The 13,318-nt window shown below is 40.1% G+C and overlaps 1 protein-coding gene across 1 annotated transcript in view; it reads left to right on the top strand.

The window, feature by feature from the left end:
- The window catches only part of csmd2 (CUB and Sushi multiple domains 2), a 175,266-nt gene that overhangs the window by 62,040 nt on the left and 99,908 nt on the right, over positions 1–13,318 (top strand). Inside the window, exon 5 of the mRNA XM_077506435.1 lies at positions 1,857–2,064. Within this exon, the coding sequence (XP_077362561.1) occupies positions 1,857–2,064 (208 nt within the window). The remainder of the gene's footprint in view (positions 1–1,856; positions 2,065–13,318) is intronic.

Raw genomic sequence — 13,318 nt, 5'->3', positions numbered from 1 at the left:
GCATCATGTTGCATCATGCACCCGACCCCCACTTGCACATTTTAAAATCAATTTACTCTTCTCTGACCTACATTGATCATTGAGGATGATGGAACAACATGCTCACTGTACGCCTTTGTGTTGCTTTCCCAGCAGGGAAGAAAAAAAAATCGAGGTAAATCTTAAAGCACAATGCTGAGCTTGTCTCATCATTAAGCTCCTTAATAATCAGATCTAGTTTTCTATACACACAATTACTGACTGGAGAAGTATGTTCCCTTCTTTTAAGCTGCTAAAAAACGAATACTCTGACCAGGTGTAATAAAATGAATGTTTCCAAACAATTTAGATTAATTTTGCTAGTTTAGTTAGCTAAACCTCGTAATGTAAAGTTGTGGTCTATTGTATGTACAGGATACAGTACAACACAGTAACACGTTACCTTAAGGGACTTGGCATATAAAGCAGGTAGAGACCACAACACCCTCTCGATGGTCGGTTCACATGCCCTCTTTCTCTCAAACCCCTGCTCACAACCCGCACCCCATAGGAGTGTAATTTCACTGAGGATGATCTTCTTTGTCTCCTCAGACCGCAGTATCTGGCCTCAGGGTTGTCTGGACAACTGCGGGGAATTGCAGTCTTCTCCCCATGTCTACCTTAATTTCCCATAATTGGGCCTTCTGCAGAAGATTTTGTCTTGTTGTTGCTGGGGTTGGTGGTGTTTGTCCCTCCCCTTTACAACGTTGACTGCTGGTATTGCTTTCCCATGCGGTTGCTGTTACTTGCACCTTTCCAGCTCCAAGGCATTAGCTAGAGCAAGAGCTTTATGAGGCAAAGCCTTGAAGAAAATACACAGTCGTCTATTCAGTTATCCGTCAACGACGGGGCTGACGGAAAGGCGGAAATGCCCACCTCTTATTTCTAGTATTCATCACAGAAATATTTGTCTTTTAAACATCTATCATTCTGAATAGTGCCATGTTGGATTGTTTACAGTGCTTCTCGGATGTTGACTTATGGAAAATAGATTCTGCTTTTGGCGGAAATAAAGCCAAATAACTTATATGTGGCTGGAGTTTGCAGCACATTTAACCCTCGTGCCTTGAAACCAATTTTACCCTCGAAGTGTATAACATTACTTTATATGTAATTCTACTTTGAGGTGTGATAATTAAGTCAATTTTTAATATATATTTTTTTTATTTCAACCACTCAAAATGTTCATTGGCATCAGAACTATCCATACATATGAAGTTTTATTTTTATTTTTTTATGTATCCCCCCCTCTTAGCACAATACAAGCCCAAAGAATGGACTATGAAGAAAACGAACTGTGCTGTATACATGTATAAAAAATAAATACAAAATTAATACTTCATATGACATAATTAGAGCTTTGAATAAGGCAATAAGTTATAACAACAATTTTTTCAATGCATGCCAAATTTTTTGACAATGGCAATTTAACTCAGAAAAATCTCCTCGCGATTATTTTAGCCAAATAAGTAATTCTACTTTGAGGTGTGATAACTAAGTCAATTTTTAAACAGGGTACTAATGCAGCAAAATGAACAAAGCTGGAAACCACAGGTGTCACGAATCAAATTAATCAGGACTGTGCTTGAGGAACTGTTGTTCGTCGCACCTGCATCATTCGCATTATCAAGTCAAATAGTGTGCATGGAGCAACACTTTCAGGTCAGTGTTTTATGTGTTTTGGTGTAGCAACCCAAAATATAGCCCAAAAATCGCTCATGTGTGAACCCCTGAATTCTGCCTGATGCAGTTTGTATGACTTTGAAACAGTCAGTTTACTTTTTGGCTCCTAATGAAAGTTTACTTTGGAAACAATTACTCTGCCCTACTCCCCACAGCGGACGACGGGTGTGGCGGAACACTTCGAGGGCAGAGTGGAGTGATCACCACTCCCAATTACCCTGCTGAGTACAACAATAATGCTGACTGCACGTGGACCATCCTGGCGGAGCCAGGAGACACTATAGCCCTGGTGTTCTCTGACTTTCATCTGGAGGATGACTACGACCTGCTGGAGGTCAGCGGTACCGAGGGCTCGTCGCAGTGGTGAGTAGTCAGCATTTTCGTTCGAGGAGCTTGAGCTATTGGGATGCCGTGTGATTTTTTAAGTAGGCAGGTAATTGAGTGGAATGGAGCCAATTTGCGAAATAATCTTGATATCATTTACGTGGGTGATGGAAAATGTAAACAACAGACTAACAAATCATTGCATATGGCATTCACAGCTTTGTTAATGTTTTAATGTCTCTGACACATACAAACACTGTTATCCTTTCAATCAGTCAGACTACGACAAATCACATGCTCATCTCAAACAATGAAAAGGTAGGACGTCATGATGTCAGCTTAGTCCTCTCACCATCTGTGGCAGCTCCCACTTGCGATGACAACTCTCTCAGCACAGGAAGTAATTAGTGAGCTCGACACACAAACTTAAGCATGCATACAGCAGAGGTATGTATGGATGGAGCCGGCAAACTGCACAATATAGAGTCTGTTCAAATGAGCTATTCTTTAAAAAAAAAAAAAAGAAAAAAAAAAGAGCTGTATGAGGTAACATAACGATGAATTAATTTGGCCCAATAAAAACATTCTGGAAATAAGTGCTTTGACTCGGGATCGTCCGACAAAAGGGTACTGCTCAATATAAAAGACTTAGACTTAGACTTAGACTTAGACTTGACTTTATTGATCCCTTTGGGATGGCTCCCTCTGGGAAATTTACATGTCCAGCAGCAATGAGAACAGATACTAAAATAAAAAAAAATTCAATCAATCAATAAATAAGGTTATTACACCAGAGATTGAATTAATAATAATAATAATAATAATAATAAGAAGAAGAAGAATTAAATAAAAAATCAATCAATAAATAAGGTTATTACACCAGAGATTGAATTAATACTACTACTACTACTACTACTACGACTACTACTAATAATAATAATAAGAATAATAATAATAAAATAAAAATTCAATCAATAAATAAATAAGTTTATTACACCAGAGATTGAATTAATAATAATAATAATAATAATAATAATAATAAGAAGAAGAAGAATAAAATAAAATAAAAATTAAATCAATCAATAAATAATGTTATTACACCGGAGATTGAATTAAATAAATTAAATTACAGTAAAGTGCCATATTTGTGAAGTGAAGTGCATGCTACACCCTCCTTCCCCCCAGTGAGGAGTTGGAGAGTACAATGGCATGGTGGACAAAGGAGTTCTTTATTACTGTAATTCGCACAGCTGGGCAAAGCCGTTATTACATCGGGCCGTCATTGACGGTTTCCCACCTTTTGGCGAGTGCTTTATAACTTTTTATAAAGCCTAAAAAGAAATATACAAACTGAGCACCAACTGAATCAGGTTCACATCCGTTGATCCGGGTCAGTACAGACGGTTCTTCACAGTCCTTGTATTTTTACGAGGCTTCGCATCATGAAGCACTTGCCGAAAATGCGGGAGCACTCGCCGAAAGGTGAAACTCTGTCAATGATTGGACAATGTAATAGCGTTTTTTTCCCAGTTCTTGTAATCTGGTGAGAATCGCAAACCCATACTTTGATTGGCAGCCCATCAGAGTTAGGATTCTGAAAAGGCAGAATCGAAAAGATAACCTTGAAAGCTGCCTTCAGGAGCAAAGATGTGCATACTGATTAAATGTCACAGTGGAAAGGTCTAAACAGCAAAAGAAAACAGATTCATCCTCCGCAAGGAATTACCCTAATAGAGCTTGGTGTGTCTACTTGCCCAGAGGAACACATTGCTTAACAATTTCATTGTTTGCATCCACATTGATCTTCCCAACCCAACATAGGGAATGTGATGGCAATGTAAATACCCAGCACTCTGCAATTGCCAGATACTCATTTGTTCATTGGCCACCAGTTTTCTTGGGTTACACTTTGTTATGACAAATCCCCTTAATGCACTTTCATATCCTAGAAGTACTGGAGATGTTAAAAGTAAGTCCCATCACAGTCTCAGTTCTGAAAATAGTATTAAGAATGTGCTTGAGTCTGAAGTTATGACTACAATCCTTACATAGGGACATGGCCCAGAAACAAAACAACATGCTTGTGTGATTTCCGCTGATGGTGCTCAATATAAGAACATACGTATGTCTAATTTTCAAAAGTGAGGTTCAACTGCAGAAGAGAAAATGACTACACGGCGCAAAGGTGCTTTGTGCAGGAAGTTAATTAAACTATGTCAAATGTGATCAAACACTGAACACAGCGCCACGTTGATCTGACAGACTTTACAGCGTTTGATGTCTTTTAAATCTACTGCTGCTACTCACAACAACAATAGAACAAGGAATTAGTTACAGCCCATCAGGACCGTCTCCTTTAGCATTTACATTTTAACATATTTCAGAAGATACATTCCATCTATCCATTTTGTTCTGCTTATCCAGAGTAGGGTCACAGGGACAGAAACTTAAGCAAAGACCCCAGACCGGACACAGTCTCTCCATGGGGTTTTGGCTCTTTCCTGAGGCCTTCTGCCCAGACCCAGAACACCTTACTAGGGTGGCATCCAGGTGGCATGAAAAACAGAGGCCCAAGCCAGCTTATCTGGCTCCTCTCACGGGTGATCGAGCTTTTCACCAGATCGCTAAGAGTGAAGGTGTGGAAGCACCCTTAACATCCACTACAACTAAACTACTCCTCTACTCAAATTGATCTGTTATTGTAAAATATAAATGTATTTGAATGTGGCAGAGCTGCTCTGAACACTCCTGAGTGGAGTTTGCGTCCGTCCACCTTCCAAAAATTGGCACGTTAGGTTATATGAAACGGTGTGAATGATTTCGTATGCCCTACGATTTTCTCACAACTTGTTACGGTTTATATCGGTTGATTGTGTTTCAAAATCACTTGTTTGAAAGAAATAATCATACTTTTTTTTTAATGACAAAAAAAACAAAACAATGTTTTGTTCAAAATTTCCCAGTCTCCTTTTTCTTTTAGAGATGTTGAAAAACCTGTACAGTATGCTTATGTATTTACTGGTTGTGGGTTTCACTCATCTGAGAGTCACAGATCAGTCTCCATAACAGCAATTAAGTCCTCTGTGATTATATGCTCTCTCTCCATGTCCGTCAATTGATTTTACTCATCAGTATGTTTTTATGGAGGTTATGTATCACAAGGAATTAAAATTTTTGTTTTTGCACTGGCCATATATTTTTTTTCCTGTGATTTCGTAAGTGCGAGGCTCAGGTGTCTGAAGTTTTACTGCAGCAACTTGCTATTTGCGTCAATCCAGTACATATTCACTTTTAAGCTTTACATTTAAATGCAGCAGGCATTCTTGCCCAAAGCTAGCACTCACTGCCTGCCGCATATTCTTGCAATGTCCATCGTGTAAAGCTGCTGAAATAGTCCATCATTCTCCATGTTAGTATTCCCTGCATTAAAAAAAAATAGCACAAAGGCAGTTATTTTCAACATTTCAATAAGATATCTGAGTATCGGCGGAGCAGACAGCGGATACTTGCCGCAGTTGTGTCTAAATGGAGGCTTCTGTGTGGTAGTGGATTGGGTGTGTAGTCGCCGGGTTAATGTTTGTTATGCTGTGACCCGTTTCTCATAACGCCGACTGGCGGGATTGCGAGCACTTTGCTTCAGAGCTTTGCTGGTAATTCACTGCTGCATCACAAGTCCGGTCACGTCTCCTAGGGCTCGACTGTGGCATTACTCCCTCTCCTGCGCTCCCTCCGCCATGTGCGAGTCGTAAAACATTTGAGCGGATCGTTTTGTCTGATTGTCTAATGAACGTCTATACACTTTCATTACATATTCTATAGTCATTTAGCCTAAGTGGTGCTCTCATCATAAAAGCAAACGAATCATTCAAGAAAAAAAAAAACCCGAACCAGTTGTGTTCAGTGCAATTGATGAAGTTTTGCAGACTGCAGTCTTAGCATGGAAGCTGTGGTAGGAGCCATTTTCTATGCCTCGATGAACAAATGAAACGTTACATGTCGCCGTTCGCACCCCCCGAATTTTGTTCCCAGTCAGCCCCTGACTGCCAGGTTTGGCAAGATTTCTGTGGAAAAACACACTCTCAAACCTTTCTGACATTTATTTAAAAAGTATTTTATGCATCAAATCATCACAGGTTTCAGGTTAACACACTCCCGCTTCAGTTTTTTTTTTTTCTTTCAACTTAGCATAGGCGATATGAAGATTTAAAAAAAAAAAATGATGTGACAGATAATGGCGAGGGATGTCAAGGATCATTGCGTCAAACAACCTCCAGATTATGCTGAGTTATATATACACGCAAGCTATCAAAGATCTCATCTGACTGCATCTGAATCCCTTTCTACTCTACGTTATCATACAATTATCTTTTTCCTCGTCTAGCACGACATACTTCCATACTCGCTGAATAGATGACTTCAGACCTTGCCGAGGAGTTTGAAAGTCAAATGTTTGATTCACTGCTGACTTTGATGTAATAACCTTCAAAGTAGGCACAGTTGAGCTTACGCTAATCAGACTATTATAATATTCATGTAAAAAAACTTTTTTTTTCTATTAAAAAGTCAAAAACTTTTGTTTCAATCATAAAAAAGGATATTATTCTAGTTCAGTCTGCGTTCGAACAATGGATCAATAGCCATCGTCACTAGTCTGCCAACCAATGCCCCTCCAAGCCTATTTGTCTGAGTAAAGATTTATTAGCAGCAGTTCTTGCTTGAAGACTCAATCTGCAATGTGTCATCAATCAACAATGTTATCTCCAAAACCTTGTGCCTTGTTGCTGATTGGCTCATCTTAGACCTCCAACACTTTAATCCATTCTCCCCCGTGTCTCATTGCTCATACTAAAAACTGCAAGGTGATGTACAGAAGCGAAGCGTTGGACACCGATCAAGGTGAGCGGAATGAGTCAAAGCCCTTCTGTGTATTCCATCAACGTTGCAAAGTTGCTTCTGCTTGTTTCTCAAGGCGAGGCCTTTTAGGCCTCGGCGGATGGGTAGGCGCGGAACTCCTGATTAGCATCTATCATTAATTACTGTTGATCATTTGTGTTTTGTTAAGAAACAGCAGGAGCGGCAGTTTACTCTGCAATGTTTAGTCTAACGGGCAAACTAGCTCCCTGGAGGTGTGCTGCTTGGATAGCAGTGTGGCTGTGTAAGCATGTCTAGCCATGTGTTACCGCACACCTTATTCCGGCGAGAGCAAGAGAACACGCAGAGGTTAAAGGCAATGGGCCACATCACTGCACCCTGACTGGGTGTCTCCTTAGTTGTGTTTACATGACACCACTGGGATCCAATCTGTCACTTTAACAGTCCCTTGAACGCATTGTGAGCTTATGAGCTGTACACACAAATATATTTAAAGTACACATCCTGAAGCCTTGGAAATGACTGCTTTCGGGATTCTTTGGATTTATGTGTACAAACTAGTGTTGTTCCGATACTGTTTTTTGGCCCCCGATACTAAGGGTGTCACGATTTCGATTTTTTATCGAAATCGATCGAAATTACGTCACGATTTCGAGCATCGAAATAGAAGAGAGGACACACGATTCGATGCCCCCCCCGCGCGCCCGCCGCCACCGCCACCTCCCAGGAAAGCAAATGAGACGCAGCCATTCAGCTACTAGCTAACGGCACTTGTTAGCTGACTTCTCCTGCAGTCATGATGGCAAGCGCGGACAGACACAGCAATGGTGCTTCAAGCCGCTCCCGCTTCTCTCGTCACCAGTTTGGAAACATTTTGCGTTCCCGGTGAGTTATGTCGACAACGTTCACGTTGTCGATAAAAAGACCACAGTTGCAAGATATGCTATGTGCGCGTACTGTACTCGGCCACGGTGTTACGCCCGGCTCGTCAAGGGGAAGGGAAGTAACACAATAACAGAAAATATAGAGTAGATAAACACGGGTCGACTTTAACATCTGAGTAGTTTTAATTGAAATTTCAGGCAGGGGTTTGACAAGGGAGTGAAAGTGGAAGGTGAACAAATAATAACCGCATTTGACAGAACTGACAGAACGGAGGAGAAACAATAACTAATAGGGGTATAATACACGGATACACAATAGCGTCGCGCTGGCACAGTCGTCCAATCGGAGTGTCGCGCTGGCACAGTCGTCCAATCGGAGTGTCGCGCTGGCACAGTCGTCCAATCGGAGTGTCGCGCTGGCACAGTCCTCCAATCAGAGTGTCGCGCTGGCGCATTCAAACTGAATGGCCCGAGCCGCCAGCCGTAACAACGGGAAACACGACAAACATGACGGGACATTTACGCAGGCATCACAAAGATTTAGATTTATCAAATTCAACTAGAAGTGGGAAAACAACGGTCCAACCAACTATTTCATCCTCATTTACAGTGAAACTTCCACACACTTCAGCTCGCGCGAAACGCCAGATCCATAGGTCTATTTATAGCAGCAGACCTGCAGCCTTGGAAAACGCTGGATTCAAACATTTAATTAGTGTACTTGAACCACGCTACAGTATGCCCAGCAACTGTAAATGTTGGGATATAGTTTGTTCAGGCTGTATTTGTTCCATGACTTTGGATACAATATATTTTTTGCTGTTGTTGCACATTGCACATTATTTTAAGAGGAACGCACAGCACACTGTTGTAACCAAAAACAGTCAATAGATGGCAGGCACCCACTGTGACTTTTTGTTTTTGTTTTTTTATTTTTTATTTTACACTTCAGTAAGAACAAGACGGTTAACTTTATATTGTAAATAAATTCTTTGAATTTGATCATTCCTGCCTAATGTCAATTATCATATATTACATAAATTTACACAAAAATAATATGGAAATTGCATCACCTATATGTAGCCGATCTTTTGAAATAAGATTTACTGTACAATGAATAGAACCAATGATCATAGACTAGCCTTAGCCTACAGAAGCATATGCCTCTGTGTTATAAAGTGGGGGAGCGGAAAAAAAAAAAAAAAAAAAAAAAAAAAATCGAAAAAAAAATCGAATCGTGACCCCAAAATCGAAATTTAAATCGAATCGTGGAGTTGGCGAATCGTGACACCCCTACCCGATACCCAGCTTTGCAGTATCGGCCGATACCATACCGATACCGATACCTAGGTTTTTTTTTCCTCAACATGAAAAAGCTGTCCTGCCATTGGTTCAGAGCATCCAAGGGCCAATAGGATATCTTAGATCCGCTTGCAGTGAGCATGTCACAGATCGGTGAATGTCGTGCACGAGCAAGACACAAGATGCTGCGTACAAAAACCTATATTAGCGTTGGAATTAATGGTATCGGCATGTTACTTGTGAGTAGTCACCGATACCGATACCACTGTTTTAATGCAGTATCGGTGCCTCTGCCGAGACCAGTATCTGTATCGGAACAACACTAGTACAAACGTGACATAATCTCAAGAATGTCATTGGAAATGAAATGAGATGTTCACCGCCAAACCCAAACATTCCCATGTCTAAAAACTGCATCTTGCAAGGCAAACATGGTGAAGCAGCATTTAGCTGTTATGGTGCAGTGAAGTAACATTAGCCCGAAGTTCAAATGTTTTAAAATCCAGGCAAAAAAGTTTCAAGTTGTGCCAGGGTTTCATCTGCCTTTTGATTATCAGCTCAAAAAGGCTCCAGCCCCCTATGACCTTGAGCAGGATAAGCGGTATATGGAACGGATGATGGAATACTCAACAATGGATCATTTTAGCAGACACATATAACCCATACACTGACATATATTTATCCCTTGGGAGCAAACTTTGATTCACCGTTCTAAATTACTGTCTAGTTGTGATGCTGAAGATAATGTAGCCAACTTGCTGTTATTATCAGCAACAATTCTTCATGGGACAATGTGTGTGCAAATTCTGTCAAGTTCTTTTTGTCATAACAATTCAGAAATATGGAACAAAAGGTAGTAGGAGGTTGAGGAACAAATGATAGCAGATGATGAGTGCAATAATACAATAGTTAAAAGAACTCAGTCGAGGCGCAGGGAGGCAAACCTGCGCACCATTGTTTTACCTTGTGTCAATCGGATTTTTGGCGGGTGGCAAACATGAATAACAGCTCAATGAAAATTCCCCAGCGAGCAGACGAATGTGTGTTCAAATAAATGTTAACATGGTTTTGTGTGGCCATGCTGCAGTAACAGAACATCATCTCGCCTGTTGCCACCCCCTAGAGATCGCAAAGATGTCACTGCTCAGCCACAACAAATTCCACAAAAATATTTTAGCTGGCACAGTACAATCGAAAACACACACAAAACACAAAACATAAGCACAAACTAATAATTTTGGTAAGCTATTTATCTTAACTACAGCTTTTATCTGTTCATGGACTATGCAGTTTGTTCTCAATTAAGTTCTCAGTTAAGATTGATAATATCAATCTTAAACTACATTTCGTTGCACCTTATTGATGACACACTCTTGAGTGGACACAGAAAATGAGTCATGTCTGCCTATTGGGTCTACATGACTCACACTGAGTGGATCCTCCTACACAATTTATTATTTATTAAATATAACCCAAAAAATGTCCTTCCCTGCTTGCATTTTTAAAAATCTTTTTCATCTGAATATTCGTCTGAACCACAGGACCGGATGTTCTTGGGGTATCGTGTGTGAATTGTGTGTGAAATCTTCCCACTCATCACTATTTTTTTTTTATTTGAGGTGACATCCAGGGCAACCTGAATATATTTACAGAGGAACCTTTATGAACTCGGGTGAACGTGCCTTGACCGGCAATTACCGTCGCTGCACGGCAATGTGCCTCCCATAAAAAACTCTTTTCAACTGCATCAATAACCGTGGGAAGCCCAAGGGTGACAGCTAGTAGCGGGCGTCTATGTGAAAGGTGGCACTGTTGGGCTTCATGGTGGGGAGGGTATCTTGATGTAAAATCAGTGTTGTTTGGACAGTGGGGAAATGTTCCAATCGATAACTGTATTAAACATTAGGCAGTTAAAAAATGGTAACATAATTTCATAATTAGTGTTTCTATAGTATTTTAGAATAAAATAAATGGATCATTACCGTATTTTCCGCACTATAAGGCGGACCTAAAAGCCTTCAATTTTTTCAAAAGCAGTGCGCCTTATATATGGATCAATATTGAGCCGCAACAAGTCTCGCTGTCAAGACGCAATCGGTGACCCTGCACGATCGGTGACGCGCATGCGCAGAAGATCCCGCCATCTTGGATCACTAGCTAATACTAATACTTTACCTCAGAGGAAATAATAAAACAGCTGTTTATTCATTTTGGGAGTGAATGGAGTTGTCAGAAAGCTGGTTTGTAATCTATTAATACAGTTTGACTGACCTATCTGACTGTTTTGTTGACATTCCCTTTAGTGCAGCACCATCTAATAGATGCATAACGTAACCCCAGCCTCTACTGTAGCGCCTTATATATGGAAAACGTTTTAAAATATGTCATTCATTGCAGGTGCGTCTTATAGTGAAAATACGGTACTTACATTTTATTTTCTAAATAAGATGAGGAAATCTATATTTAATCTATGCTAACTGGAGAAACCAACTACTCTGAGCTAAAAAAAAAAAAGTTTGGTAAACTCTGAACTAACTTATCTGATGAGCAAGCTGAGGTGTTACACACAGAAACATATCTCAAAGTGCTTTTGCTCTTTAGAGGTTTTGTAGTGTGCCAGAAAGATGTCAGCATCATCGATTTACAGTCCTTCATTTCACTTACACCTGAGATGCAATGACAAGATGGCTGACAACCAAAACAAAATCTTGACTGAAGCATAGTAGGAATATCGCAACTTGTTCAAAATGCTGGGTAAATTTTGAAATAATTATTGTGGTGTTGTCTACAATCAGATACTTTGTTGTTTTTTTGGCCCTCTGCACATTGGCAAAATGTGTTTGTGGTGGGAGGGATGATTAAAAAAAGGGATTAGTTTGGTCTGGGACACACGCAGGCGGAATTATTGCTGGCTAGCTCTTATCTTTTTTGTATATCAGTGTTGCTAATATCATGGCGTTATTAGCTTGACTATCATGCTCCCAGACTGTTTGATAGCGGAGGATTATGGAAGGTGCTGCGCCCAGTGAACTGGGGAAAAACTGTGTGATTTGTCATAGCATGGTTAATTAGTGGACTGTTTGCATGGATGATACGGATCCAGCGTTCAACTCATCCTTTTGACACAAGGCCAGCGCAGAAGGACATGTCCGAGCATGTCGCTGATGTATTGCACGCCGATTATCTTCCCATCTATCCATTTTCATAGCTTGTTTTTTTTCTAGGTGTACAGGCAGGTCGGTTGGTTATGTGTACAGGGTCAATGGGACGACCTATAATCTGATTTTAAACAGTGGTTATACAATGGAGTGATTTGTTTGATTAATAATTGTACGTAACATGTTAGATTTTTGGCTTGTATTACTTGCTATCTGTTCAAGTGTTGTATATTATCATTCCCTTCACAAAAACGTATATAACAGTGTCAATGTTACCAGTCTGTTATGTTTGAGTAACAATTGAACCGTTCAATTTGAAGTGCTACAGGTATTTTTGTCTTTTGTTTGAAACATCCTCAATGTTCTATAAATAGCAACAACAGAGTAAGGCATACAAAACTGCTTTGGGATTATTCTTCCTTTTCTTTTCTTCCCTTGATGTGGAAGCCATGGCATGGGAGTAGCATAGCTAATACCTTTAGCTCATCTGTGTCATCCTTCCCTTTTTGCATACAATCTGTCGACACTGTGTTTTATTTTGGATTTTGTCTTGCTTATATTTTATATTTCTCAGCTTTACATTGCTGAAAAGAGAATCAGGCTTTTGAACCGCATATTTCACCAAAGGTCGCTCGGGGTAGTTCAGGCCAGGGGTTACCAACCTTTTTTGAAGTGAGAGCTACTTCTTGCATGTTATTAGTCAGACCGGGGAAAATTGGGTTAACTGTGAAGTCGACCACACAAATTGGTCTACACAAACATTTCTCCCTCAAAATGGGGTCAGGGCAATTACCCGAGTAATTGATGGAAAAGGGTAATCAATTCTAAAATGATTTGTTAGTGACAACCCTAGTTATTATTAATAATTAATCATATATGTGATGACACTGATCATGTCAATGATGTCTGACAATAATCGGTGACGAATATTCCCGGGCTGAATTTTGGTCACTGTTCATGATTGTGTTTATATTAATTTTACTTGGACACAGTATCTTCTGTTTTCTACTGCCATATTTTCCGCACTATAAGGCGCACCTAAAAGCCTTCAATTTTTTTTCAAAAGCTGACCATGCG

This window comes from Festucalex cinctus, chromosome 19 (genome assembly GCF_051991245.1).
Source record: "Festucalex cinctus isolate MCC-2025b chromosome 19, RoL_Fcin_1.0, whole genome shotgun sequence".
NCBI classification, from domain to species: Eukaryota; Metazoa; Chordata; class Actinopteri; order Syngnathiformes; family Syngnathidae; genus Festucalex; species Festucalex cinctus.
Note: the sequence above shows the minus strand (reverse complement) of the source record. Positions and strands in the feature narration are given on the sequence as shown.